Source organism: Haliotis rufescens, unplaced genomic scaffold, assembly GCF_023055435.1.
Source record: "Haliotis rufescens isolate VD_foot unplaced genomic scaffold, xgHalRufe1.0.p SCAF_4, whole genome shotgun sequence".
NCBI lineage: Eukaryota > Metazoa > Mollusca > Gastropoda > Lepetellida > Haliotidae > Haliotis > Haliotis rufescens.
Genome location: NW_025964112.1, coordinates 37,037,105 through 37,064,271, shown reverse-complemented (window position 1 = coordinate 37,064,271; position 27,167 = coordinate 37,037,105). Strand labels below are relative to the sequence as shown.

The window sequence follows — 27,167 nt, the reverse complement described above, 5'->3', positions numbered from 1 at the left end:
TTGCCATCCGATGGTCAAGTTTGTGGATGCTTTTTAATGTACTCCGAATGCATGCTCACTCACTCACTCACACACAGAAACCACGAAGACATCGTTTATATACTATCACTATTTATTCGCCGAAACACAACACTTATTAGGCAGCAAAATTGTTTCTTGGCCACATTTTTCTTAAAAGTGAGGAGGGAGGTGCAAACTGTTTTTAAACCCTTTTCATTGAAACGACGAATTATTGAATACAATGTCAGTTGTCCAACATGGATAACAGGGAATCATTCATATGACGCGGTAAACTTTAAAAAAACTATCTTTTATTGACAACACAATGATTGACGCACAGGATTTAAATTGATGAGCCGATGCTGGAGCCTTTTGTTAATAAAATAAAATAAAAGGTCAAGTCGAATTTTCAATGCATATTCTATATCAACTCAATAGACGAAAGAAGACATCCTAAGAGACTTTCCTCAAAGTACACAATGATACCTCCACGCCTGGCTAACTGGAGGACCAAAACGTTCATCGTGTTGTCGTGACACTATTTGCAGCCATGAAGGTCACATATTGAAGTAGTGCCAAAACTCACAACTCACAGAAACATATTAAATGATTTATATTTGCATACTACATTCATACTGCATAATGCTATATTCAGCAATGTTTAAAATCGGATTGGAATTATGTGAGTTAGTTTAAGACACCATTGCTTTGATCACATACACACAATTTCAGCTGATTGAAGGATATATCGAAAACTAAAGTTTACGATGAACTGGCGGACAGGTCGCCACGACAAATTCTCTTGACTTGAATTAAAAAAAAATCGTAAAACTCAAATGACACATGTGGTGTTTCTATTAAATTTTAATTGTCAGTGTAAGAGAATTAAGAAGGAATCGAGGTATTGAAGCTATATAGGCATATATACATTACGATAAAGATCATGACTTAACTTAAGTTAGGAAAACAGAGACTATATAAGGAGGAGTGACACTTTGCACAAACAAAACCAAAATTTATGACATAAAATAGGAGACACTTTGTTGATGAACTCCGGCTATAATCTTGCAAATTCGATATTGTCAGAACAAACATTAAAGGACGATCTTCCGTTTCTTTCCGCCGTGCTCCTCAGTTATCAGGTAGGTCAAAATTGGTCCCCCTTCGTGTCCTCGCCCAGCAGCCAGTACGTGTCCATCTTCCCCTTGCCCTGCAACGACGATTTTAAATGCGTCATACAATTCTTGCTCAAATCTTTGGCTACATCATTCAAGGCCCGAGTAAAGCTTTCAAATTGTTTTATGGTAGACTTCAAACGTATCAGTGCCAAACATTGCCTATTTTGACCATACCTTCCCATGTTTGTTCAGGTGAACACTTGATATGTGTCAATTAGCTTATCCCTTTTCTAAAAGCCCCCGGGAGATAACTTTGTAGATTGAGATGAAATTACAATACTTTTATCCATTGCAAAACGTCACCACTAGATGAAGGTGTCAAATGATATTCACCGTACAAAGAATGTACGTGTGCTTATTCAAACATAACGTTATGATTGAAATATGTCTGGACGTTACCGCAATATCGAAATATTAGAACGACCACAGATCTCATAACCAGGAAAACATTAATTGTATTTATATATGAGCAAAATAACTTTGCAGAGTGCATTACAAGTATGTTTATATTGAATGTGACAGTTTTATAATTTGACATTTGTGAAGTATATTCACAAGAACTGTTACAATAGAAAGGCCACACAAGTGCACAGCGATAATACCATATTCAGATTAAACAGGGAAAAAGTGCTCGGGTATAAACGCGTCATTTCACTTCACATTTCACCCTACACATGACTGAGATATTTTGGCGAAGAGCAGAGTTCACTGTGTGTCCACAAGTGCTTGTTAGTATCCTGGTAGGCAAATAAGAAAGTATTCCTCAAATCACTTGTTTTCATTAAAAAAATATTTATTCAAGTCATATCTCTGTCCTCTCTTTTAAGAAATATGTGTTCGAGAAACATGTATTTTTAATGCAGCCTACTGGCTGTGTGGAAATGATCCGACATGGAAGGAAATGCTTGCTTTAACATTGTTATGTCAGATACTGGTTTCCCACATGATCACAACCACAATAGTATTTCAATGGCCCGAATGAATAGCAGCAGAGAAAGCAAGTGTGCAAATGCACCCACCTGTCATATCTAATACTCACCTGATGCTAAAAGGTTAGCTGTCGAATCAAGACACATGGATAAATTGGCAATTATTAAATATCGAAACATGTGGTGGACCTGTGGGTAACATACACAAATGGACGAAAGTCTAATCCGTTTATAAACACATGCATGTACAGGTTACATACATTATGACAGGTTCCAAGCCAAAAGAGGATCGTTCTAATTATTTTTTTCAGAAATGGTACTTCAGGCTGATACCATCCTGACAAAAATGTATTACAACACCAAAAGAATTCGTGTGAATGGCGCATGTGTATTTATCCCTCGTAACCAAAAGAAAAGGACAAAATAATTCCCATAATCATTAGAAATATCGTCCATTGTTTGATTCCAATTTCATCATATGAATCACTATCAAATAGTGACTATACCTTGTGTTTGCGTTAAGGTTGTAAATTAGAATCATTTAAAGGCAAGAACCAAACTGAAATAAATAATTTTATCATTTTCTCATAATACAGTTTTTGCAAGGCCCGTATTTTACTACAATTATCATTTTAAACGTTTGCAATAGAATTGCTGAGTTTCTATTGTGCTTCAGTTTGTGTTGGGAGATGGTCTTACCTTAATATTAATGTTTCCACGCAGCGTTACCTTGAACGACCCATGGTTGTCCAAGATGATCTTAGTTTCCCCACTGATGTGAATCTTACATTCTGAAACAGAAGCAACCAGGTATCATTCTTGAAAGTAAACAAGGTACTTAGATTTTATTACGTTTAGGGATCACAACCCACACAGCTAAATGTACTGAACCGCAAAAGAAACGTCACCATGGATAGATATATGAGAAACCTTATTTGTCCAAACAGCTTAAACATACCTTGAGACATATTAAAGAGATGAAACTTGGCAAAACTGATCATCAAGGTTGAAATTACAGTGTCAAATGTTCTTAAAGTGAAACACAAAACTAGTCTCTGAGAAAATGGTATCACAAGTCAGTATTTGGTGTCTTCGCCATGTGGTTTGATGACTGCCGCGCAACGTCGGTACATGGAATGGATGCGGCGGTTGATGAAGGCCATAGGCACTTGAGCCCACACTCTGAGGGGCGCCTGACGCAGTATAGCTGCAGTTGTCGGCCTTGGTCAGACGTCATTCAGCCGTCTTTGAATCTCGTCCCACATGTGCTTTAAATCGGGACTGAGGGCAGGCCACTGCATGGTTCTGATGCCATTCTGCTGGAGAAAGTCTCTTGTTGCTCTCGCAGTGCGGGCACGGGCGTTGTCATGCTGAAACTCGTGGTTGCGGCGACGTGCCAAATGAGGTATGGCGTGTGGTCTTAAGACTAGATCAATGTACCGAGCTGCTGTGACACCATTGCCTCTCCCTGGACAGATGTTCTGGAACACCACAGGGCCGACCCTATGTGCAAGACCAATTCCACCCCACACCATGATACTCGGACCACCCCACGTGTCTCAACAACACAAGCATCCGAATAACGTTTCCCACGGCGTCGCCAGACTCTCTCTCTCTGCCATCTGCTGTTGAGATACAATAACAGCTCTCGCCTGAGAAGGGGACTCTTCTCCACTGCTGGTTGTCCACTGAAGACGGTCCCGGCGATGACGTGGTGTCAGAATGGGTCCTCGGTGTGGCCTGTGACAGTGGAGGTGTCTGCTCGTCAATCGTCGACGCACGGTGTCCGCACTAATGTGTCGCTGGTATGCTCCCATGGTCTGTCGAGCAGTTTCCGCAGCAGTAACAAAGCGATCTTGAAGATGCTGTCGCACAATCTGACGATCCTGACGTCGGGTGGTGACCCTTGGGCTTCCATTACGTGGTCGGTCATCTGTAGTGTTGGTGGTCTGGTACCGTTGCTTGACCTGTATATGGTCCTTACGTGCACTTGAAATGCATTGGCTACTTGCCTTGCGGTATGTCCAGCTTGCAATCGTCCATGGGCTTGGTGTCGCTGTTTTCTTGTCAATCTTGGCATGTGGTAGCAATTCAATAACGACAGAATGTTATCCGATCTGGGTGGATTTGTATGGGGCAAGAAATGGGAGAACGCATGAGGATTTCAATTTGCACGGAACTTACGTGCATCGGGTTACCATGGCCGTTGCCGTGATGCATTTGGGCGATCGGTTTTATTGTTTACCCAGATATTCAAATGACAACTTTTCATGCAATGGTACTTGGGGTGACGTTTCTTTTGCGGTTCAGTATATAATCAACAATACCTATTTCCGTAAGCAGATGCCATTGTACACACGTACACAGTTGGCACACGTCACAAAGGCAATTCAACGGGAACATAATTATGGTAGCGTTACAAAAAGCAATTGCATCAGACATCATGGTCGCTAATACGCCAAATTTGGAAACAACCTCCATATTCGATTATTTATATTGTGGTGTAAAGAAAGAAAGAAACAACAACAACATGCACTGATTTTAATATTGAAAAGGTGAAACTGGTCTACCTTCACCGTGAGATTCCATCCGGGAGGCAGTATTTACTGTATCACCGAACAAACAGTACCGGGGCATCTTTATCCCCACGACACCGGCACAGACTGGACCTAGAAAAGGATATACGCGTCAAGGATTAAAAGCATCAATAATGTTTCTTGTTGCCCTGGGTTCCACCAGGATATTTTCCATGCAGCTTAAGGGACAAACGAAAACATCAATGAAGCAACAGGATGGCTCAAGATGTACTGGGAAATGTTAATGCCATGAACAATAGTTACTGTCATCCTAAAATATTTCAACTTGACTACGTGTCTCTGAGAACGATCGCTTTTCTATTTCCTTTTTGGCAATAGAAAAGGACAGTCAGGGTGTTTAACTGTTCTCTATAACTTCTACCAAATACACCAAGACTGCCAGGTTTCAGGTTAGTGGTCATGACGTTAAAGGATAGAACAGAGTATAAACAGGCAATGACACGCTCATGAGCCAACGTTAGAAATATCATTAAAATAAGGTTGTTCCCTTATTAAACCAAATCGTGTTCTCAGAAATTCTTTAGTTACCCATGTCCTGTTAAGTACGTAATTGTGATTCCGTCTTACTATAGACGCGCCTATCTATCTGGTTGGTTGGTTTGTTGTTTAACGCCGCACTCAGCAATATTCCAGCTATATGACGGCGGTCTGTAAATAATCGAGCCTGACCAGAAAATCCAGTGATTGATATCCTGAGCATCGATCCACGCAATCCGGATATGCTGACATGCATCAACCAAGTCAGCAAACCTGACCACCCGATCCCGTTAGTCGCCTCTTACGACAAGCATGGGTTGGTGAAGATCTATTCCACCCCGGATCTTCACGGGTCCTGTCTATCTGGAACCACACCTGAATGCAAACCTATCCTGAGTTTCAGCCTCTCTTCAGGAAGATGGATGATCTTGACATTATCAATTGCCTGGAGTAAGTTGAGAGACATCCGCGATATCTCGGGGGCATGCATGTTTCCATTCCTCACCGGGAGACCAGACACCACCATGTAGGAATCTCCGATTGTTTCTACCTGCAAAAACACAGATTCTTAGCCATTCTTTCATAATATCGATGGGGGCACGATTCGCTGTGCAGAGTTGCGTCCCTTGGGGAATTCCAGAAACCTATGATTGTGGGTTCGAATCCCGGTTCGCCCCGATTATGTTTCTAGGTTTGTCAGCACCATACCCGTGCTCGTGGGTTTCACCGAAGTGGTAAACGTCTGAGACCTGCATCACTTCGGGCTTTCCACCCACATTAAGCTGACACGCCGTGATATAACTTGAATACTGTTAAAAGCGGCGTTGAACCCAACTCACTCACTCACTCACTCACTCACTCATAATATCGATAGCTGCGTTAAATATACACAACATATTAGGCTGTAACTAAACATATGTGCCTGCCTGATTGAACACGCATTAATTTTTGTAAATCAATTCCTTTTAGTCTTAGATTTTTGTTTACTGTTTTCACGTCTCTTTGTTTCTTAACGCCGCACTCAGCAATTTAACTCTGGTCCAGACAACACAGCGATTTCTTTCATGAACAACATGTCGTGCCGTCGGGGTACGATATCATGTCACGTGGTTCGGTCAGCGTAGTTTGCTGGGGACCAATGCAATCCCCACAGGGACCTGTGTAAGTTGCAACAAACGTCGTTGGCGATTACAACAAGCCGCGGTAAATGGGACCTCTTACCTTGTAGACGTCGTAGTTTTCAATGATGTCGTCGAAACAGGAGTATAAATCGTTCAGGAGGTCGACTACCTGAAAAAGAATACAAGTCGATTGAAATAACAGAATCGGATTTCAAAAAAGGTCGCCTGTATGTACTGGTGTTTTAGATAGGATAGTGTCGACAAAATCACAGACACAGTTCAGATATATCTCTGGGTCTTTGATTTGAACAATGGGAAATCAAAGGATGCCAAGTCTCACCGATGCACCGCGATATAAAACTGTAAAACATTATGATGCACAGTACAGTTCATCCCGTATGTGTACTAGGGGTGTCGATATATTGCTATTGGTAACCACTTAAAGGCAATAAATCGATTGTTAAATCGGTTTCCGATCAATAGTATCGATTTCACTTAGGAATATCGATAGTATCGATTTTATTTACCATATCAATAAAATACATGCAATGCTGTTCAAATTTGTTTTTCTTTTGATCATGAGTAGTAGTAATTTACACTTGGTAATGTGGAAGTATCTTTTTCTTAAATCATTAGGGTAAAGAAAAAACAAATCAGTCACATCTTAAACTTTGCTTTTTATTTGTTGTTATGGTTATTACATTCAAAGCAATCTTCAGTTCCAAGGTTTAATTCAACTCTAAAATCCATCTAAAATGACACACTGAAAACTATCGATATTTACCGCAATAGCTGCCTGTAATATCAACAGTTATCGCAATAGTTTCTTTCAATATCAATCGTTATCGCAATAGTTTCTTTCAGTATCAATAATTATCGCAATAGTGATTTCCAGACCAATAGTCGGCCCTAATGTGTACATATCGTGTTGTCGGAAGAGGCTTCTAACGGGATCGGGTGGTCAGGCTCGCTGACTTGGTTAAAGCATGTCATCGTATCAGGACTGCGTGGATCGATGCTCATGATGTCAATCACAGGATTGTCTGGTCCAGACTCGATTATTTACAGACCACCATCATATAGCTGAAATATTGGCGAGTGCGGCGTTAAACAATAAACTAGATTGTAAATAGATTTAACTACCTACACAGATTTACGATCTGGTGCTGGTCGACGTTTTCGCTTTACAATATGGTGACTGATTGTTAAGTCTGATCGTGTATCGAGTCTGATCGTATTTGTATATGTGGCATGATCGCAAAGTAAATCTGATAAAAAAATATATATTAATTTGATCGCATAAATCATTTAGTCTTATCGTGATTGAGTCTTGTCGTCTATTGCGTTTTATATATGTAGTCTGATCGTGTATTCTGTTTGATTGTGTGTTCAGTCTGATTATATATTTAGTTTGATGGCGTTTTTTAGTCAGATCGGGGGGCACGGGTGGCCCAGTCTAAGGCGCCGCGATTCGCTGTGCAGAGTTGCGTCCCTTGGGCACGACAGAAACCTATGATTGTGGGTTCGAATCCCGGTTCGCCACGATTATGTTTCTAGGGTTGTCATCACCATACCCGTGCTCATGGGTTTCATCAAAGTGGTAAACGTCTGAGACCTGCATCACTTTGGGCTTTCCTCCAACATTAAGCTGACACGCCGTGATATAACTGGAATACTGTTAAAAACGGCGTTAAACCCAACTCACTCACTCACTTTAGTCAGGTCTTGTGTTTAGTCTTATCAAATATTTAGTCTGATCATGATTTATTTAGTCTGATATTCAATCTGATCGTTATGTTTACTCTGATCGTATTATTCCGTCTAATCAAACTATTCCATGTGATCGTATACTTATCAGTTTTTATTTTATATATATATATATATATATATATATATATATATATATATATATAACCATTTTACTATTAAACAGAATAGTACACCTCGATAGCTATCGCATCGTGACATACAAAATTTCGTGACATCAGTTTATCGTCTAGTGTCAAAAGAAAACGCATGATATACTCCTGACTGAGTACCTGCATTGGGGAGGACTTCGATGACAGCACCGTGAAGTCGCAGATATCGGTGAAACAGACAGTAACAGACTCGAATGCATCTGGTGTCACTCTCTGACCCAGTTTCAACTGGTTGGCAACCGGTCTAAAAAAAAGTCGGCAATATGTAACTTGGGATGATTCTATATGCCATTCTCATTCTCAAATGATACGGTGAAAGATACTAAAGTGCTTTCGTATTTTACTGATACTATCTAATGAACGAGAGCTAAATTTAAATCAACTTTCTAATACAGTTTTCACGATAAATCTAAATGTATCGATTTGACTCAAATCAAATTTGGTAGAAATATGTAGGACCATATATATTCTAGTTACATTAAAGTTATATTATTGTCGTGGCGAAAATGGGACAAACAATATCATATTTTAATAATATGGACAATTACTTCATGCTCATCGGACAATCACCAGATAGTTGACCCTACCGTCTTTTATTACCTGGGTAATATTTGATCCAGAAGATCCTCTGTCTTCTTCTTCTCCTCCTTCAACTCAAGGGTCTTCTCATCCACCAGCTTCTCCAGGTTGTTGGCATACTGCTCCATACGACGCAGGAGACTGTCCACCAGACTCCCATTGGCACCCATCTGACTATAAAGCCATACAAGTTAATAAAAGCGACAAAACCCTTTCCATATTCATAAGACATCTCCGCTAAAAGCAGAGTACATTGTAGATTCCGATTATATCATGAGCATGATTTATGCATCACGTTCAGATGGTGTTATATCAGATGAACGTATCATGGTCCATCCGTACCACAACATGTACAGGTAAGTCGACTGTTCGCCTGAAAATCACGAGAATATATAGTACAAGTCAAAATTGTGAATTACATCAGGCACCATTTGTGTCACTGATGTGTCCAAATTGGAAATTTCCTCAACATTATGTCTACCATCAAACTTTTTGAAAGCTTTACGAAGCCCTTGAATTTTTCAACCTTGATCAAACAACTTCCAAGCAAGAATCGTAATGACATTCTTTGAAATCTTGGTAGAAAGTGCATTCTCGATTGTATCTTAATAGTTGAGAAATGTTGACGCCAAAGGCTTGGAGCTGCTGGAATATTGCTCGACATAAAGGGAAAGCTGACAATTTGGAAAGTTGAAATCTTCCCTCCTGTCATACAGTCTTGTGAAGCGGGTTTTGTTACTCTGAATCTTTTTTTACATAGATCTGAAAATGAAACAATGTTCGCCTTTATTTCTAGTTCATGGGTAAATCAGTGAAAGGGAATTGACATTCGAGATCATCGATATTCCTGAAGTTTAAATGTGCCAAACTGCCTTGTTTTGACTTTGCCAATCCGAGCAGATATTCCGATTTATATGCATACAGAAACAGCTTAGCAAGATGGGGAGCAATAATAAAGGATGACTTGCTCAAATGTGTCACATCATATACAATGATGTTAATAATAAAAGCAAACAACGAGAATGATGTATCACATTATGTTTTCCCTTTAACATAAGGTTAAATATGCAGTAACAACCTCGTTTACATATAGTACATACATTGCTATCTCGTTGATGTCTCTCTTTACGTTGGCCATTAGAGGGCGATGATGCGCCAACTCTGACCAACAACGTATAGCCAGGTCCTTTACTGGCTTAAAACTTTCAGGAACATTGAACTCAGGGCGAAACGGTTCTCCTTCCATATCCATGATGTTCTCGATAACACCTAGAGAAGGGAATAACTGTCACAAAAACACATGTACATTCTGTAACATTAAAACTCGCTTCATTTTTCCAGGAATCAACATTGCTCCTCATTCGCATATACAGAAACAGTAACACTCAAGTGACTCGTCCGTAGAAGTCGCAGCGAGACCTTGTGTACATATTTGTTGGTGAAAAGCGTCATACGTTATTAAAATGTCTTCTTTCTAGGTTTGGTGTTTATTTTATGTGTGTGTGTGCTGCACAACTCCGAACTTAGCATTGATTTAAACATATTTGTATTGACTTGTCAATCTCTCTTTCGAAAAAGAACATTTTGCGTACTGGGTTTTGGCTTGCGATAATTCATGGACTGCTCTTAAAAGAACTGATTTTACACTTTGCAAAAAGTTTACATTACCTGACACAAAACGTACAAGACAGAAATAAATTGATAAGGGAAATCAAGAACATAATGAAAAGCATTTTCACTTTCTGAATCACAATCGCGAGACTGGGTGTCACTGAGATGTACACGAAAAACTCCGACTTTAACGATATACAAGAAGATTGTGGCCGAGCAGATGAAAAATATTTCCTTTTCTGTCACCCTGCAAGTAGAATTGCGGCAACGTTAGAGAAACTTTTTTCAAAACTTGATAATGAAGTGGTGTCCTTTATTTCAGAATTTTGGCGGGAAATAGTTCTAGTTGTAGGAATTATAAAATTTGTTTTATTTCTCAGATTATTGTGAGACAGTTTCCTTTGTAGGTGGAAGAAAGTCTTAAGGCGTCTCCGGTATCCGTTTCTTTATTTGAACTTTGTGAAATGTACGAAGATGATTATGTCGTTGTTAAGCCAAACAGTTTCATAATATTAATTAGATTTCGGTGCAAATTTAGGTTAACCTGTGACAACTCTTCCTTCTTCTGATTGGACTATTTAACGTTTATCTTTGATTTCTACGGTACAATTGTCCAAGACTCATAATTTGTATTCTAAAATAGGAAAAATATACATGATAAATTACACTTTTGACAAAACGTTTCAATTAATCTTCTCAAGCCTGAAACCATTTTTTAAATTTGCCCCATAACAGAGGTTAAATGGTTGGATGATTTTGTATTACCAGACAGAGTTACACCAAGTTTTTACACGCTCTAACCGATGAGGATTGTTAACAAGATCAGGTGCTTGGCAAATTTTGTTATGACTAAAAAGCATAAACTTAGTTTTCTTAGGATTGGTTGGTTGGTTGGTTTGTTGTTTAACGCCGCATTCAGTAATATTCCAGCTATGTGACGGCGGTCTGTAAATAATCGAGTCTGGACCAGACAATCCAGTGATTGATATCATGAGCATCGACCCACGCAACTAGGATACGATGACATGCATCAACCAAGTCAGCGAGCCTGACCACCCGATCCCGTTCGTCGCCTCTTACGTCAAGCATAGTCGCCTTTACAGCAAGCATGGGTTGCTGAAAACCTTTCTACCCTGGATCTTCACGGGTAGTTTTCTTAGGATGAAACTTAACCAGACCATATCTGCTCAAATATATAATTTGATAAGATCATTGTTAAAACTATCTTCTATAATAGTTTTAACATTTTATGCAGCAATTCCGATAGATGTGTCATTAATAATACTTAGCATTGAAAACAATAGTCAGGATTAGTCAAACTAGCGATTGATATTATGATATATAGGTTCGACTTCCATGATATGTCCGGGATCTCATTCCATGACATTTGCAGGTAACTCACACTCCACGCCAATGGTCACAGTCTCCATCCCGAATGGTGCATCGGCGGTGAACACTTCCTGTAGAATGATTCCGAAACTGTAGACGTCGCCCTCCTTGCTGCCGACCAGGTTCCCGGACCGCAGTAATTCGGGAGCCCTCCATAGACATTCTGAAGCAATGTAAAACCAGTTGGAGTGCATGCCGCCATATGAATACTATGAATACTTTTATTGACAAGTATCTTTATTTCCCAATCTCAAATTTAGTTAGGTGTTAGGTTTAACGCCGCTTTGAACAGTATTTCAGTTATATCACGGCGTGTCAGCTTTATGTGGAAGGAAAGTCCGCAGTGATTCAGGTCTCTGACGTGTTCCACTTCGGTGAAACCCACGGGCACGGGCATGGTGCTGACAAACCTAGAAACATAATCGGGGCGAACCGGGATTCGTACCCACAATCCCCCTCTGACCCCCGACCCCCTCACCCCCGAATTTTGAAAAAGGAGGCGAAACGATTCGGCGAAATGGCTGCCACTTGAAGTAAGTGTTAAGTTTGCTCAATGTTTATCATGTTGCTTTTATCCCATTACCAGACGAGATCAGTATCACGGAAGCATGTGACGTCATCTATTGTATCATGACGTCTGTATCAAGACGTCAGGGTGATGTCATGCCATTCCAGAGAGACGTCATGAGTGTCGCACAACACGTGATCACGAAGAAGGAGAGAGGGCATTAGAAAATAACTAACGTTTCTGTTTTAAAATGTTGTTAAGCATTGTGTTTTAAAATTTGAAAGTTTCGATTACCGAAAATGTATACAATTGAAATGTCCGGGCATTGAATACTCAGTGAAACTCCAAAATGAGTTACAGTTAAATACGTTTATAACGAACACGCTTATAACGAATTGACAGATATAACGAACTTATTTTTTGGTCCCGGTCATTTGCTGTATATTTGTTGTATGTATGCATATAACGAACTACGGTTATAACGAACTAAAAATAGCGGTCTACTGTATACGGGAAATGCATGTGCTCACGTGGTGAGCACCCCATATAAATTTCGCGTTGTGATACACCTGATACAGTTGACATCGATGAAATAAATTCACCGCAGCAGCAGCGGCAGTTCTTGTTAAAGCGAATTTCGAATTAAATGAACTGGTTATATAGATTCCTGGGAATTGTATTCAGTTTGATTGTTGAGCATCATCTGGTTATATTTCACAGATGTGAAAAAAGTCGTATGACACTTCACTGAAACTGCACGGGCTATTTCACTGAGCTGCAGTACCTCTTGGCTCTACTTATTTAGTATTTATATTTTTGTTGTTAAAGGACAGATCCGTTACATCTCATATACAGTAAACTACGTTTATAACGAACACGCTTATAACGAACTGACGGATATAACGAACTTACTTTTTTGTCCCGATTATTTGCTGTAGTTATGTATATATGCTCATAAGGAACTATGGTTATAACGAACTAAAATTAGTGGTCCCTTTGAGTTCGTTATAACCGTAGTTTACTGTATACTCAATTCAAGTTTCCATTTCTCACTTACTGTGTTAAAATTAGAACAAAGCGTGAAACATGGTTAAACAAACAGTGAAAAATGTTTTACATGATGATCGAAGCGTGCCAGCGCCAGTGTTCACAATTTGGGTTAATATATTGAGTTTTTGTCAATTATGTATGGATGTACGGTTTCAAAGAAAGAGAGTCGGTATGTGTAATAGAATATACATGCTGAGAGTGTGGTAATGGATATAACATACATCAGCTAAGTTGATAATTCAGATGCGGAAGAGACTGGTGTGCCTTAACAATTCCCACCTTGTTTGAACTCTTGCGACTCATCGCTGATCATGAGTTTCGAAAAAATAGAAGTCGGGCCAAAGTCTGCAAGTTTGACCCTGAATCTGTTGTCCACCAGACACACGCTACTGGTCAGCCTTCCGTGGTGGTGCAACAAGTTCTCGTGGATGAAACACAAACCCTGAAAGTGTACCAGCTTCTATAGCAGTGTAAGAATCATACAAAAGGGGCTGGCAATTATTTCTGAGAAATTTGTCCCCGATAAAGAAAAACATTTACTTAATATGTCGGATGCTAAAACATTCCCAAAAATATGTGTGTTTCCTTTTTTTCCGAGAAAGAAAACGAAAGTCTGGAAGCACTGATTAAAGAAATGTTATGTCGCCAACTATCTTCCCTGACATCGGTCCAAGAATATAAAATCGCCAATCGCTAAATACCCTTAATTGATTGATTGATAATAATAATAATAATAATAATAATAATAATAATAATAATAATAATAATAATAATAATAATCCGCAGTTTTCTGAAACGAGCCAAGGATGTGGGACATAATCTCAATGACGGTGTTGAATTCGTTGATGGTTCTGTACTGCTGAACGGTACAGAATTGAGTGTCAACCAAGCGAAGTGTCATATCAAATCGGCCCAGACTCAGTTTTTCAAGGAGAAGCTATCTGAACGACCTCTGCATCGAGTTTATGTGCAGTGTGTTGAGAAAATCAGCAAATCCTGCAGTGTCCTTCGCTTGGATGAAGTCGTCTGGCCTGAAAAGTGAAACAGAAGGTTTTCTGTTTGCTGCCCAGGACCAGTCACTTCCCACTCGAAACCGTCAATGTGTGATTTTGCATCAAAATGTGAATATGAAATGTAGATTATGTAATGAATTTAATGAGACTGTCCAACACATTGTGAGTGGATGCCAAGCTTTGGCACAAACACAGTACCTTAAACGACATGATGGTGTAGCTCGATCATTTTATCACCGTCTTCGCCATGCTTGTGGTTTTGACACAAAGGTCCAACCATGGTACGACCCTGAATATGTAGAGGCGTCATGGAAAATGATAAATACAAAATCCTTTGGAATAGGCCCGTTTTCAGCCTCAGGCATATCCAGGCCAACAAACCTGATCTTGTCCTTTTTGATAAATCAAATGAAATCATTTATATCATTGAATTTTCGGTCCCCCCTTTTGACAGTTATGTGATTGACAAGATTGAGGAAAAATTGAGGGCAAATATGCAGACCTCGCTTTCGAAATGTCACACTTGCATCCCAAGTACAAAGTTGTCCAATTCCCAATTGTTCTCGGTGCCTTAGGTTTGGTACCTCCCAATCTGTTGACTGACATTGGGAGAGTACCCGGGTTTGCTACCAGGAATACAGCCCTTCTGACAATCTGGGTAATGCAGAAGCCTGCTATGTTGGGGAGGCTTCACTTTCTCCGAAAAGTTCTCGGTGGGTTTGACTAGGCAGCGCTTCCTGGGAGAAGTCCCATTCGCTGTCTGGGCAAGGGCCCGAAGCTGATGATGAGCCTAACCAGCCTGACTGTGCCAGGATCAACCAAACCCTCTTTGCTGCATTTTTAATTTTAATCTGTAAATAATTATAATAATAATAATAGCTGAGTACATGTTTGCATGTGTTTTTGCAACTGAATTAATACATAAAACTCTTCTGACTATTAATTGTTTTGTGAAAAGTACCTTGATAATATCAATACATAAAGCGAATTTGAGCTCATCGTCCATCTTCACCTCCGCGTTGCCTATCATGTCCTGAAAGTAAAGAAAAATCATGTACATAGTTAAATTCCTTCTTTGTAGACTTCATGGTCAATCTCAGTTTTTTATAATTAGCAGGTACATGTAAATGTCAAACAAGTATAACGTTTGCTTCTGGTTGTAACGAGTTACATGGAGTGGTGTCAGCAACAGTGGTACTAGGGATCATACATTTCGAGGTGACCTACACCCGTCGATGCCCGAGAGATACATAGCTTTCCCTGTGTCGATAATAACCACCACTCTCACGCCCTGACATCTTAATCCTCTAAACGCGATTAGCAAACTTGTGAAAAGTTGACCGAAGATGTCTATGAATCTGCAATCAGCATACAGGGAGCATTCTGGTAGTCAGCTGAAAAAGTATGTGATGATTAACCAACCTGTAAGGTGCCTTTGGAACAGTAATCTGTAAGGATATATTTGTCATCACCCTGGACACAAGCTCCAATTACTCGAACCAAATTGGGGTGATTGAGATTGCGTATCTGAAGATAATAAACATTCCATTATCAAAAGCATGTACAAATATTTTCTACTTAACATTCATTTTCATCTATTCGAGTATTCACGTAAGCGTTCTCTTCTACAAGTAACGATTGTCATTCATAAGGGTAATCTTACGTGCTCAAACTCATCCAGTAGCTGTTTATCATAATTGATATTTTTCATTGTCAGCATCCTCAAACGAACTGGCAAACCCTGAAATTTAAGAGAAACAATTTATACACGAAAAAGGCTTTCCGCTTTGTCTAACATGGATAGTCGAGATACCTGTCCATTTTTGCCTAAAATCACTGACGTGCGTTTTAATATATTATTCATGTGAATATTATTAACAACAACAATGATAATTCATACGTTTACCAACGATGAATTGCTAATAACTTTTCGAGGAATCGTCAGTATGATATTGTATACTCTGTGACGTACTGTTATAACGCCGATAAAATCGTAACTCAAATCTCAGAAGATGAGCGAATGAATGTGGTTAAACGTCTCTTTTGACAACATTCCAGTTATGTCACGGCGTGTCAGCTTAATGTGGGAAGAAAGCCCAAGCCCAAGTGATGACAAACCGAGAAACATAATCGGGGCGAGCTCGAGCCCACGATAACAGGATACACACACACACACACACACACACACACACACACACACACACACACACACACACACACACACACATATATATATATAGTAATAATTAAATAAGTGGAGTAAGATTGAACACAGTTTTAATAGGCTAGCGCTTTCAACTCGTACCACGTACGAGTCTCATCAGGCCATAACTGAATAACGGACATGAAGTAGTAGAAGAGAGTTAGAACTTTACTGTGCTTTATATATATATATAATTTGGGATATCAAAGGGATCACTAATTTTAAGTCGTTATAACCGTAGTTCGTTATAAGCATATATACAGCATATATGCGGCAAACGGACGGGACCCAAAAATAGTTCGTTATATTCGTCAGTACGCATAAACTCTTTATTGTGTGTGTGTATATATACAGTAAACTACGGTTATAACGAACTCAAAGGGACCGCTATTTTTAGTTCGTTATAACCGTTGTTCGTCATATGCATACATACAACAAATATACAGCAAATGGCCGGGACCAAAATATAAGTTCGTTTTATCTGTCAGTTCGTTATAAGCGTGTTCGTTATAAACGTATTTTACTGTATATTCACTTTACTCGTGTCCTCATTGTCGACCTTTTGGGTTTTAACTTGCAAATATGTCTACGTTGGTGACCCACTCAGGATAGCAACAAGAACTTCAACCTGGTGAAACAATGGACAAACCACACCCTGATGGTGTAAATATAATACATCCTATTGCAGGTGTAGGACGTCATACCTACCTTGTATATAGCGAGGTTGGCCTTGTAGTCGGGCAGGAGGTCGCTCTTGGGGGTGATGGAGCTGAACCGCGATGAGAGGGACTGAGCTGACAGTCTGTCGTTGTTGGTGGCCGTCATCAGCTTCTTGTCGTCAACCATCCACCACCACCTCTCTATCTTGCTGGCCCGTTTCCACAGACTACTAATACGGGGAATGATCAGCGGGACAACTCATTTAGAATTTACGATGTGGCACATGTGGAATGGAATCGTAATTGTTTGAAATAATAGTAACATGAAGACTTACACGTGCATTTGTCGGAAAGGATTGACGAATGCGATATAAATGAAGATATTTGACTATTAAAAATATATTAAACATAAGAGGCTTGTGTAAATGAATCTGCTTGTACACGTTCGTATGATATAAACGCTACTGATCGTGATGTACAAATATGAATGAAACACTGACGACTTTTAGATTTCATTGAAAATAGGTGAGCTTCTTCTAATTAAGTTGTGTGTGATAATCATTCAATAGCATATGCATAAACTGAGGAGTCTCACCTGAAGTAGACCGCAAACACGAGGGCGCCAATCACAAACAGAAAAACCAATCCGCCAGTTAGTCCACCGATCAACTTAACGTTCGCAGCTGAAAGGGTGAAACTCATCTACAGCATGTATTTGTTTGTTTGTTTGTTTGTTGTTTAACGCCGTACTGAACAATATTCCAGCATTGTCTGCTATTGACGGCGGTCTGTAAATAATCGCGTTCAGATCACATAATCCAGTGATTGACATCATTACGATCGATCTACGCAATTGGGATACGATGACATGCATGAATTAAGTCAGTCACCTCTTACAAGCAATGATTGCTGAAAACTCCTCGGATATTCAGCTTGTAGAATTGGTGAGAACTGTTTAGCGTGTAACTCAAAATCTATTTCAACATTTACTTGATGTTCCATGACAGTCCTTCCTTCATTTCTACTAAGGATAGTGGTTAATGTTTGATACAGGGGTTTGTTGGTACATTAGCTGGACCCAGCAAAATATCTCACCGTTGTACGGATGCTTATGGAGCTTATTCAGTACAAAAGAGGAATTGGTCTGTCTTCAGGCTTCAGAGTCGAATCCAAAGCTGTTAGTACTGATGTATGATTTGGCAGATTTTCTCCTCAGCATACTGATCATTCATGTGATTATGTCATTATATGATAGGTCACGTATATCAAGCTCTTGGGAGTAAGCCTACCGCACCACACTCATGGGAGAACCGCAGAATTGGTAGAAATTATTGCCGGAGGATTTCTGGGAACCGAACGCATGTATAACAACGTGGTATATAATCTCTGAAGAGGGAAAGGCCAAAATGTGGTTCAAATGGGCAGACGGGATACTAAAAATAATGCAAACCGGTTAAAACATCTCTGAATCTGTTGACCCGAAAGTTCCACTTACTCTTGTATTCACATCTGTATCCTTTGAAACCGCACACTGGTACGTCAAGAGGAGGACTGCTGTTCTTGGGCCAGATTATTTCCTGGTTCTCTGCCCGCTCGTATATCCGTTCTTTACCCATGTACACGCCCACTACCTGCGGGACAGACAATCAGTGTACTGCTGCAGCTAGTGAGTGGATTGGAGAGCTGAACAGTGCTTCCGTTACTTCACAGCGTGTCCAAGTAATGTGACAAGATTATGAAGACAAACAAATCAGACAGGTCACAAGCTGTAACGACCCGATCCTCATTAAAAGACTGTTTCCCCAAAATTGTGTTCCTGAAAGTCCCACTAGGGGCATCTCTGTCAGGGAGTGTCTAACAACTTGATATAAGTTTGTTTGTTTGTTTTTTGTTCAACGCCGCACTCAGCAATATTCCATATATTATGTATACTATATGACGGCGGTCTGTAAATAATCCTGTCTGGACCAGACAATCCACTGATTGACATCATGAGCATCGGTCCACGCAATTGGGATACGATGACATGCATCAACTAAGTCAGTGAGCCTGACCACCCGCTCCCGTTAGTCGCCTCTTACGACAAGAACAGTCGCCTTTTACGGCAAGCATGGGTTGCTGAAGACCTATTCTTCCCCGGATCTTCAGGGGTACATAAACGAAGTATTTAGCCACAAGAAACCACAGTGACATCCTTGTGTAGCCATGATGGCTACCTGGAGAATTAAATGAACTTGGATTACCTACCACGACCTCCCCATTCTCTGCGATGTCATGCAGCGCAAGGTTCGAATATCTCCCGTTATTCTCATTCAGAGTGATGGGACCAGCTATGCCTGTTGAAATCAAATACACGTAGCATAACACACTGGAAAAACGAAAAAAAAACTTATATAAAGTACAATGTATATCTAACATTGATAACGGGACAAATCCTTACCTGCGGGCCCTTCCTCTTATTTTCTTGAATACCATACCTGTACGAGGGTTGTTTGAAAAGTTCTAAGCCTCTCATAGAAGGAATTGCACAAAGGTGAATTTTGTTGTGGACATTACAGGTGAGGTGAGTTGAAACTGGGTTGAACGTCGCGTCGAAGATTATTGCACTTATGTAGCGACGTGCATGCACGTGTTTGTGTGGGTGCTTGTACCAGTCGGGACTGATGCCGATCTATAGTGCTAGCACACTGAGATACCATGCCGCAGTTTAACAGGAATACCCCACTCAGACAGTGTACTGACTCCGAGCCAGTCCTTGTTTTAGCCCCTTTATGCCGAGCGCCAGACAGGGTAACAACAAGTACCATATTTTAACGTCTTTTGGTATGACGCGGCCGGGGATCGAACCCCGGACCTTCCGCTCTCCGGGCGGACGCTCTACCACTAGACCACGGAGGCGGTCGGATATTACAGGATGTCATAGATGTACAAATGTATATCAACAAAGACTTGAGTCTTTTGAGCAATTTTTTTTAGTAAAATATGCAGGGTCTGTGACCAAATACTTGCAGGAATAGGGCATACCAGGTTTTCGCGAAAAGGTGAGCGTATCCTGCACCACGCGTGGCAACCGTCACAAACACATGCAAACTGCTGTAACCTTTGAGGAAGAATCGTATGACGCAGTTGGAAATCGTGGTGGAAAGAACAAGCTCGATTGTACCTCAAAAGTTGAGAAATGTCGACACCAAATGTTAGAGCTGCTGGAATATTTCTCGACATAAAGGGTAATTTCACTATTAGAAAATAGATGTCGTCCCTCTTGTCTTACAATCTTAAACTTCTTGACCATATTACCTTGTTTTGATTTTGCCAATTCGAAGAGATATTCCAATTCAGATGGATAATACACAGATCAGCAAGAATGGGAGCACAACTGGTGACCTTTGGGACCTACTTTGGGACCTACTTTAAGCTTAAATGTTTTACTTTTACCCCAAAATGTTACATAGATGTTATCAGTTTCCTCAGTAAACTTCAGATGACATTTGCTTTATATTTGTTAAATTGTCCGGGACCTCTGAAGATAGATATGTAACTATGTCTATCTATGGTCACTACGTTCAAGGTCAAATGGCTCAAGGAATTAAGGTTTTTTCCTTACGTTTGGTCATGTGGAATAGAGATGTACGCTTATTTACAGACCGCCGTCATATTGCTGGAATATTGCTTAGTGCGGCGTTAAACAACGGCCAAACAAACAAACAAAGTTGAAAAATCAAATGTTTTGACAGAATTGATGTGGTTCTTTCTGGGATTGCAAAAGTTCAAGCAAATACTTGAGAATCCACATGGTATCAATTCCACTTGTCTCAAATATTTTTTGTGAATATAAAGAAAGTCCCTAGATTTTACTAAGGATTGTGGTTAATGTTTGACACAGAGATTTGTTGGTACATTTGCTGGATCCAGCAAAATATCTCTCCTTTGTACGAATTTTATGTCATGTGATAGGTCACTTATATCAAGCTCTTTGATCAATTAATTTATGTAATTGTGTTTACATATAATGGTGATGTTATTTGATGCCTTGTCGGCGGGAACAGCGTTTCGTGTAGGACATGCAGACTTTGGATGACATCCAATCTCAATAATCGCAGACAATCTCAGCCATTCTCAATAATCGCAGCCAATTCTCAATAACGTCAGTCTATCTTAATAACCGCGGCAATTCTCCATCTCCAAAGCCAATCTCTACGACCTCAACAATTCTCAACAATATCTGAGCCATTTATGATAATCACAGCCATTCTCATTACGATCAGGCATTCTCAACAATCTAATCAATGTAATCAATCTCAGACAATCTAATCAATCTAATCAATCTAATCAATCTCAGACAATCTCAACAATCTCAGACAATCTCAACATTCTGAGCCAATCTCAACAATCTCAGACAATCTCAGACAATCTCAACAATCTCAGACAATCTCCAAGCCTCAGCCATCTTTAACAATGTCAGCCAAAGTCAGCAATCTGAGCCAATCTCAACAATACCAGCCATTCCCACCCAATCTAAACAATCTCACACAATCTCACACAATCTCACACAATCTCAGCAATCTGAGCCAATCTCAGACAATCTCAGACAATGTCAACAATCTCAACAATCTGAGACAATCTCAGACAATCTCAGACAATCTCCAAGCCTCAGCAATCTTTGACAATGTCAGCCAAAGTCAGCAATCTGAGCAAATCTCAACAATACCAGCCATTCCCACCCAATCTAAACAGTCTCACACAATCTCACACAATCTCAACAATCTCAACAATCTCAGACAATCTCAACAATTTCAGACAATCTCAGACAATCCCCAAGCCTCAGCAATCTTTGACAATGTCAGCCAAAGTCAGCAATCTGAGCAAATCTCAACAATACCAGCCATTCCCACCCAATCTCAACAATCTCACACAATCTAAAATATCACAGACAATAATAACAATTAAAGACGATCTCAACAATCCCAAACGCGCTGAAGCGGGTGCTGGTTTGCGATTTACCCTGAAATGTCCGGTTTCTCATCCTCCGGGTTAGCTCGCGGCCATCATAGGGATCTCCGCCGTCCGTCAGCGTCTCGTTGAGGACCGAGGCATAGATGCTGAAGGCGTTGTAGTATCCCACTATATCACTGATCTGCTTTAATAATACGGAGACGAGGGTTAGGACCAGTTATGTGCATTTTGAATCATTCAGCAATATGTCCATGTTCGAAACATACTGATGGGAAGAAATAATGGGAAACATTACAACAAGGCAGAATAATGTTGCTGAAAATGTAAGAAATAACTTCAGACAGACAAAATAAACCGCCTGGCAAATAAGTATACAGCCATGTTTGATGGTGGCTCAACATGAAACAAAGAAGTAATGGCTATTCGATGGGGATGTATTTGATGCGGGTGTAATCGTTGCGTTTTGCCCCAAAAGTTTGCTGTGTTTTGGCGACTGTTTTCAAGCTTGTAACTTTTTGTGACGTTTGTAATGTTTTGGTCACATCCAATTTTCAAGTGAGTACTTTCTTTTGCATGGCAGTTTACATCACTGGCCGATCTTATAGCAGTCAATGGTTGAATTGGCCTCGGATAAAACATATACATATAATTTGGGTCGCAACTTCAGGACTTGTGCATATGCTATCCAAATGTATCTGGTGAATCTCAGTACAGAGGGAAGTATATACGACATTTATTATTAAAGCTGCAACACATTCTGGTGCTTGGCAGGGTTTTAGGAGAGTAGAATCAATCGCCAGGTAAATATGCAACTTACGTGCCAGCACTTTTTACCCAGCCGCTGACCACTACTGACCACTACGTACACACCTACACTTTACGATGTAACATAATTATGCTCAAACTCACATCATCCGAGCGTATACTGATATCGTGTTTCTTCTTCGCTTTCTTCCGTACAGCGTCCATGAATATCTGGAACTCGGACTTGTTCGAGTCCAACAAGGAAAGGAACAAGGCGCCCTGGAAAGCCTCTAGTGCAATCTGTAATATATAACCTTCTTGTGATCACATGTGCAGGATTAGGCTAATGTGGACCCCTTCCACCATAAGAAATCCTGCTTGCCTTCCTAACCTGTTTATCAATCACTATAAAATAGTGATATTACCAGGAGTTTGCGAAAAGGTGAGCTTATCTGTCACCACCGATGGCACAATCACAAACACATGCAAAGGCTAGGTAAGTGTTCATATGAACAAACACGGGAACATATTAATTACGATACAAGTCAAAATTGGTCACTGCAACATACAATGACATGAAATCAACCATGTCAGCGAGCCCGACCACATGATCCATTTGTCCGCCTCTTACGATCAGCATGGACCCATTCTTGTCCGGACTCTCGACTGGGAAACTATACATACGTCATTATAGGTAAAAAGATCAAGACACTCTGAAGTAATGAGGTTATATTACCTTACGAAACATCGAGAAATACGTTATTCCATGTGAACAAATAACGTTTCAGTCGAGCCTCTTATGTGACAAAGATACGAGTACATTCGTGACTAACCTGAACATTACTGCCGGGCTGAAGCTGTTCTTCCGTTAAACATGCCCCACATTTGGAATTAAAAATAATTCATTGTAAATATACCTCGTCCTTGCCGTCTCCCCTCTTCCACACAGCCTCTGTGATGGCCTTTCTGAGTGATATGGTGACGATGAAGGCATATTCCCCGTCAGTATAGCCCAGTTGGTGTGCCACAAGCAGCATGTCGCGGATATCTTCAATGGTGGCGTGAATGATGAAGACTGAAACATTAGTTCAGTGGCATATCTGATGAAATGACAATTGCTATTTTTTGTCCAAAATTTATTTGTATTATTTGAACTATTCAAGTATATATATTGCTTCTGACAATAATATTTTAAATTGATATAAGAAAGTCCATGTGAGTGAGTTTGGTTTAACGCCGCTTTTAACAGTGTTCCAGTTATATCACGGCGTGTCAGCTTAATGTGGGAGGAAAGCCCAAAGTGATGCAGGTCTCAGACGTTTACCACTTCGGTGAAACCCACGAGCACGGGTATGGTGTTGACAAACCTAGAAACATAATCGGGTCGAACCGGGATTCGAACCCACAAACATAGGTTTCTGGCGTGCGCCTTAGACGACACGGCCACCCGTGCCCCCGCGTGTCCATGTTGATTGATTTACTTGATATAGAGTTGCCTATAAAGCTGTTTCAGATTATACCCATGGGTGTATAAATACATATTATTTCAAATGTTTGCATTGTTTCTGAATGTAAACAGAAAATATAAAGCATCTTTAACCACATTTGCATTCCGAACTGCTCAATACATTACGTTGAATTTATGAGCGTTTAATTCGCTGTAAACTGCATATTTTGACAGATTCTGGAACGAAGGTTGAGTTCCATATATATGATTGTAGTGTCAGGGCTATTGAAGTGTTAAGCTGAGATGAGATGGGGTTTTACCCCGCTTTTAGCAACATCACGGCGTGGTACATCAGAATGAGCTTCACATATTCTACCTATGAGGGGAATTGAACCTGGACTACAGCGTGACGAGGAACTGCTTTAACAACCCGCCACCTCCTGACTGGGATGCATATCTAAGCATATTATTCATGTAAATACACCAACACCATTATATGAGGACACATCGCAATCATTGGCATCTTCTAAAATACATTTATTACATTTATCCATCTTGCTGCAAATTTACTCTCTCTGTTGTCTGTTTCTTGTTTAACGCCGCACTCAGCAATATTCCAGCTATATGACGGCGGTCTGTAAATAATCAAGTCTGGACCAGACTCATCAAGAGCATCGATCCACGCAATTGGGATCAATGACATGCATCAACCCAGTCAGCGAGCCTGACCACCCGATCCCGTTAGCATAGTCGCCTTTTACGGCAAGCATAGTCATATGCAAAGATGATGGTAAGGTGAAATTGGGTTCAATGTCGCGTTCAAGATTATTGCACTTATATAGCGACGTGTATGCACGTGTGTGTGTATGGTTTGTGTATATGTGCCTATTTATAGTGCTAGCCTACTGAGATACCATGCCGCAGTTTAACATGAATACCCCACTCAGACACAGTATACTGACTCCGAGCCGACCAGTTCTTGTTTTAGCCCGTTATTGCCGAGCGCCAGACAGGGTAACAACAAGTACCATCTTTTAACGTCTTTTGGTATGACGCGGTCGGGGATCGAACCACGGACCTTCCGCTCTCCGGGCGGACGCTCTACCTCTAGGCCACGGAGGCGGTCTGCAATGATGATGAACAATAAAATCTGTTTATACTAAAGCAACAACGAAGGAACGACGAAATCCTAACATAATGTTTAATGACATGAGTTCTGTTACAGTTATAATTACTTTACCTATTTCATTGATAAATCGTATACCGGTACACATGAAAATATACGTATGATATATAATTGTGGAACATACATTACTCATACATTTTGCGCTTTAGATTTACTTTATGACCAAAATACTGTCACTTTTAATATTTGTTGAAGTAATGAAAGCATACTTCTTGCATTCTCGCTTGCCTCTTTCAGGATATTCTCGTAACCTTTGTCGTTCATCTCGCTGCTCGTCATTGCGAAGTCTGTCCAATCATAGTCAGTGTCCATGAAGAAATCCACGAATGTATCACCCATGAGGCTCGACATCGCCGTAGGTTCGCTGTTGTCGTAGATGATGGCTATGTGGTTCCAGCCGTAGGAGTCAAGAAGCTGCACGGTGAATTCGGCAAACTGTTCTTGCCCAAAAGGAGAAAGTCGCGTCAGGGTGGGAAAAAGGGTTTTGTTTTTCAGTGTCCCTTTATACCCAGCGGGCGTTATGACGGGGATATTCCATTCCTTGGCCATGTAACTTAGTGTCTGTACTGACACCGGGCAGGCTGAAACAATATCACACGGTAATCCTAAGTACATACAAAAACTACTTAAATCAACTACAAGGATTTCACTAGATTTGAATTACATGTACGTTGGGGTGAGTGAGTGGTTGACAATCTTGCAGCTAAATAATAATAAGTCCATATACTGTGCCAGATTCCATTCACCAAGTTAATGCTCATGGCGCTACATAGTGTTAGCAAGTAATGCTACTGAAAGGGAAGTACAGTTGATAGTGTTGTCTGAAAAGGTGTGTTTTCAGATGAGCCTTAAAGGATGAAAGCGATGGCGACAGCTTAAGATCAGATTTGTAGGCCAGGGTTAGAATTTTGAATTCAATTCTGGCCCAGCTATTCGCGAACGGTCTGTTATTACTTCACAGGCGTAAGCCAAAAGTTGCTCTGAACAAACTATGACAATGACATGTGTGTTTGTTGTTTGGCATCAGATATTTTAATTGGGCCCTATAAATAATTTTGGACATCTAGTGATCGATATGATCGACGACCCACACTGTCAGGATACGATGACAAACAATCAACCTGATCACCGAGTCTGACCACCTTGGCCGCCTCTTACGACCAGCATAGGTTGCCCGGGATCGATTCTTATCCGGTACCCCCACGGTGTGACATCGAAATGCTTGCTATTGAGGGTATTAACTAACATGCCAGAAAGACAGTGCTGTCTGAAGCGGCTGGTCTTCAGAAACAGATGCAGACAATATTACACCATGTCCACTAAAAGGATAAACATGAGAATAAACAAATAGAGGTTTGAAACGTAACTATATATCCGAATGAACGCTGTAACTCACCTGGTCCAATAAAAACGCTGACACCAGTTCTATGATAGACATCCGCTGCGGTTGAACCTATCTTGGCAGCGTTGCACTCAATGTCTCTGTATTCAAACTCGAACTCGATGAAGCCGGCGTATGTTTCTCTCACGTTGTCAAGAGCCAAATTAATAGCAGGGCTAAACTGACGAATGTCGTTATTGCCAGCAGTATTGTTAACTTCTAT

The 27,167-nt window shown here is 40.4% G+C and overlaps 2 protein-coding genes across 2 annotated transcripts; both read right to left on the bottom strand.

Annotated features, from left to right (window-relative positions):
- Positions 1 to 125: 125 nt before the first annotated feature.
- Positions 126 to 13,762, bottom strand: LOC124134728 (atrial natriuretic peptide receptor 1-like). The gene is made up of 10 exons (XM_046499771.2): positions 13,638 to 13,762; positions 11,814 to 11,963; positions 9,901 to 10,069; positions 8,822 to 8,974; positions 8,342 to 8,465; positions 6,403 to 6,471; positions 5,557 to 5,731; positions 4,678 to 4,776; positions 2,807 to 2,898; positions 126 to 1,210 (listed from the first exon to the last, which is right to left on the bottom strand). Exons 1-10 carry the CDS (start codon positions 13,669 to 13,671, stop codon positions 1,148 to 1,150), a joined length of 1,128 nt encoding a protein of 375 aa, XP_046355727.2. The 5' UTR covers positions 13,672 to 13,762; the 3' UTR covers positions 126 to 1,147.
- On the bottom strand, positions 13,745 to 26,287 carry LOC124134752 (atrial natriuretic peptide receptor 3-like). The gene is made up of 11 exons (XM_046499792.2): positions 25,773 to 26,287; positions 23,848 to 24,005; positions 23,096 to 23,230; positions 22,235 to 22,370; positions 19,481 to 19,569; positions 18,729 to 18,864; positions 17,829 to 17,916; positions 17,283 to 17,460; positions 16,035 to 16,112; positions 15,350 to 15,404; positions 13,745 to 13,800 (listed from the first exon to the last, which is right to left on the bottom strand). The coding sequence occupies exons 1-11, from the start codon at positions 26,176 to 26,178 to the stop codon at positions 13,745 to 13,747; spliced, it is 1,515 nt and encodes a 504-aa protein (XP_046355748.1). The 5' UTR covers positions 26,179 to 26,287.
- Between the last annotated feature and the right edge of the window lie 880 nt (positions 26,288 to 27,167).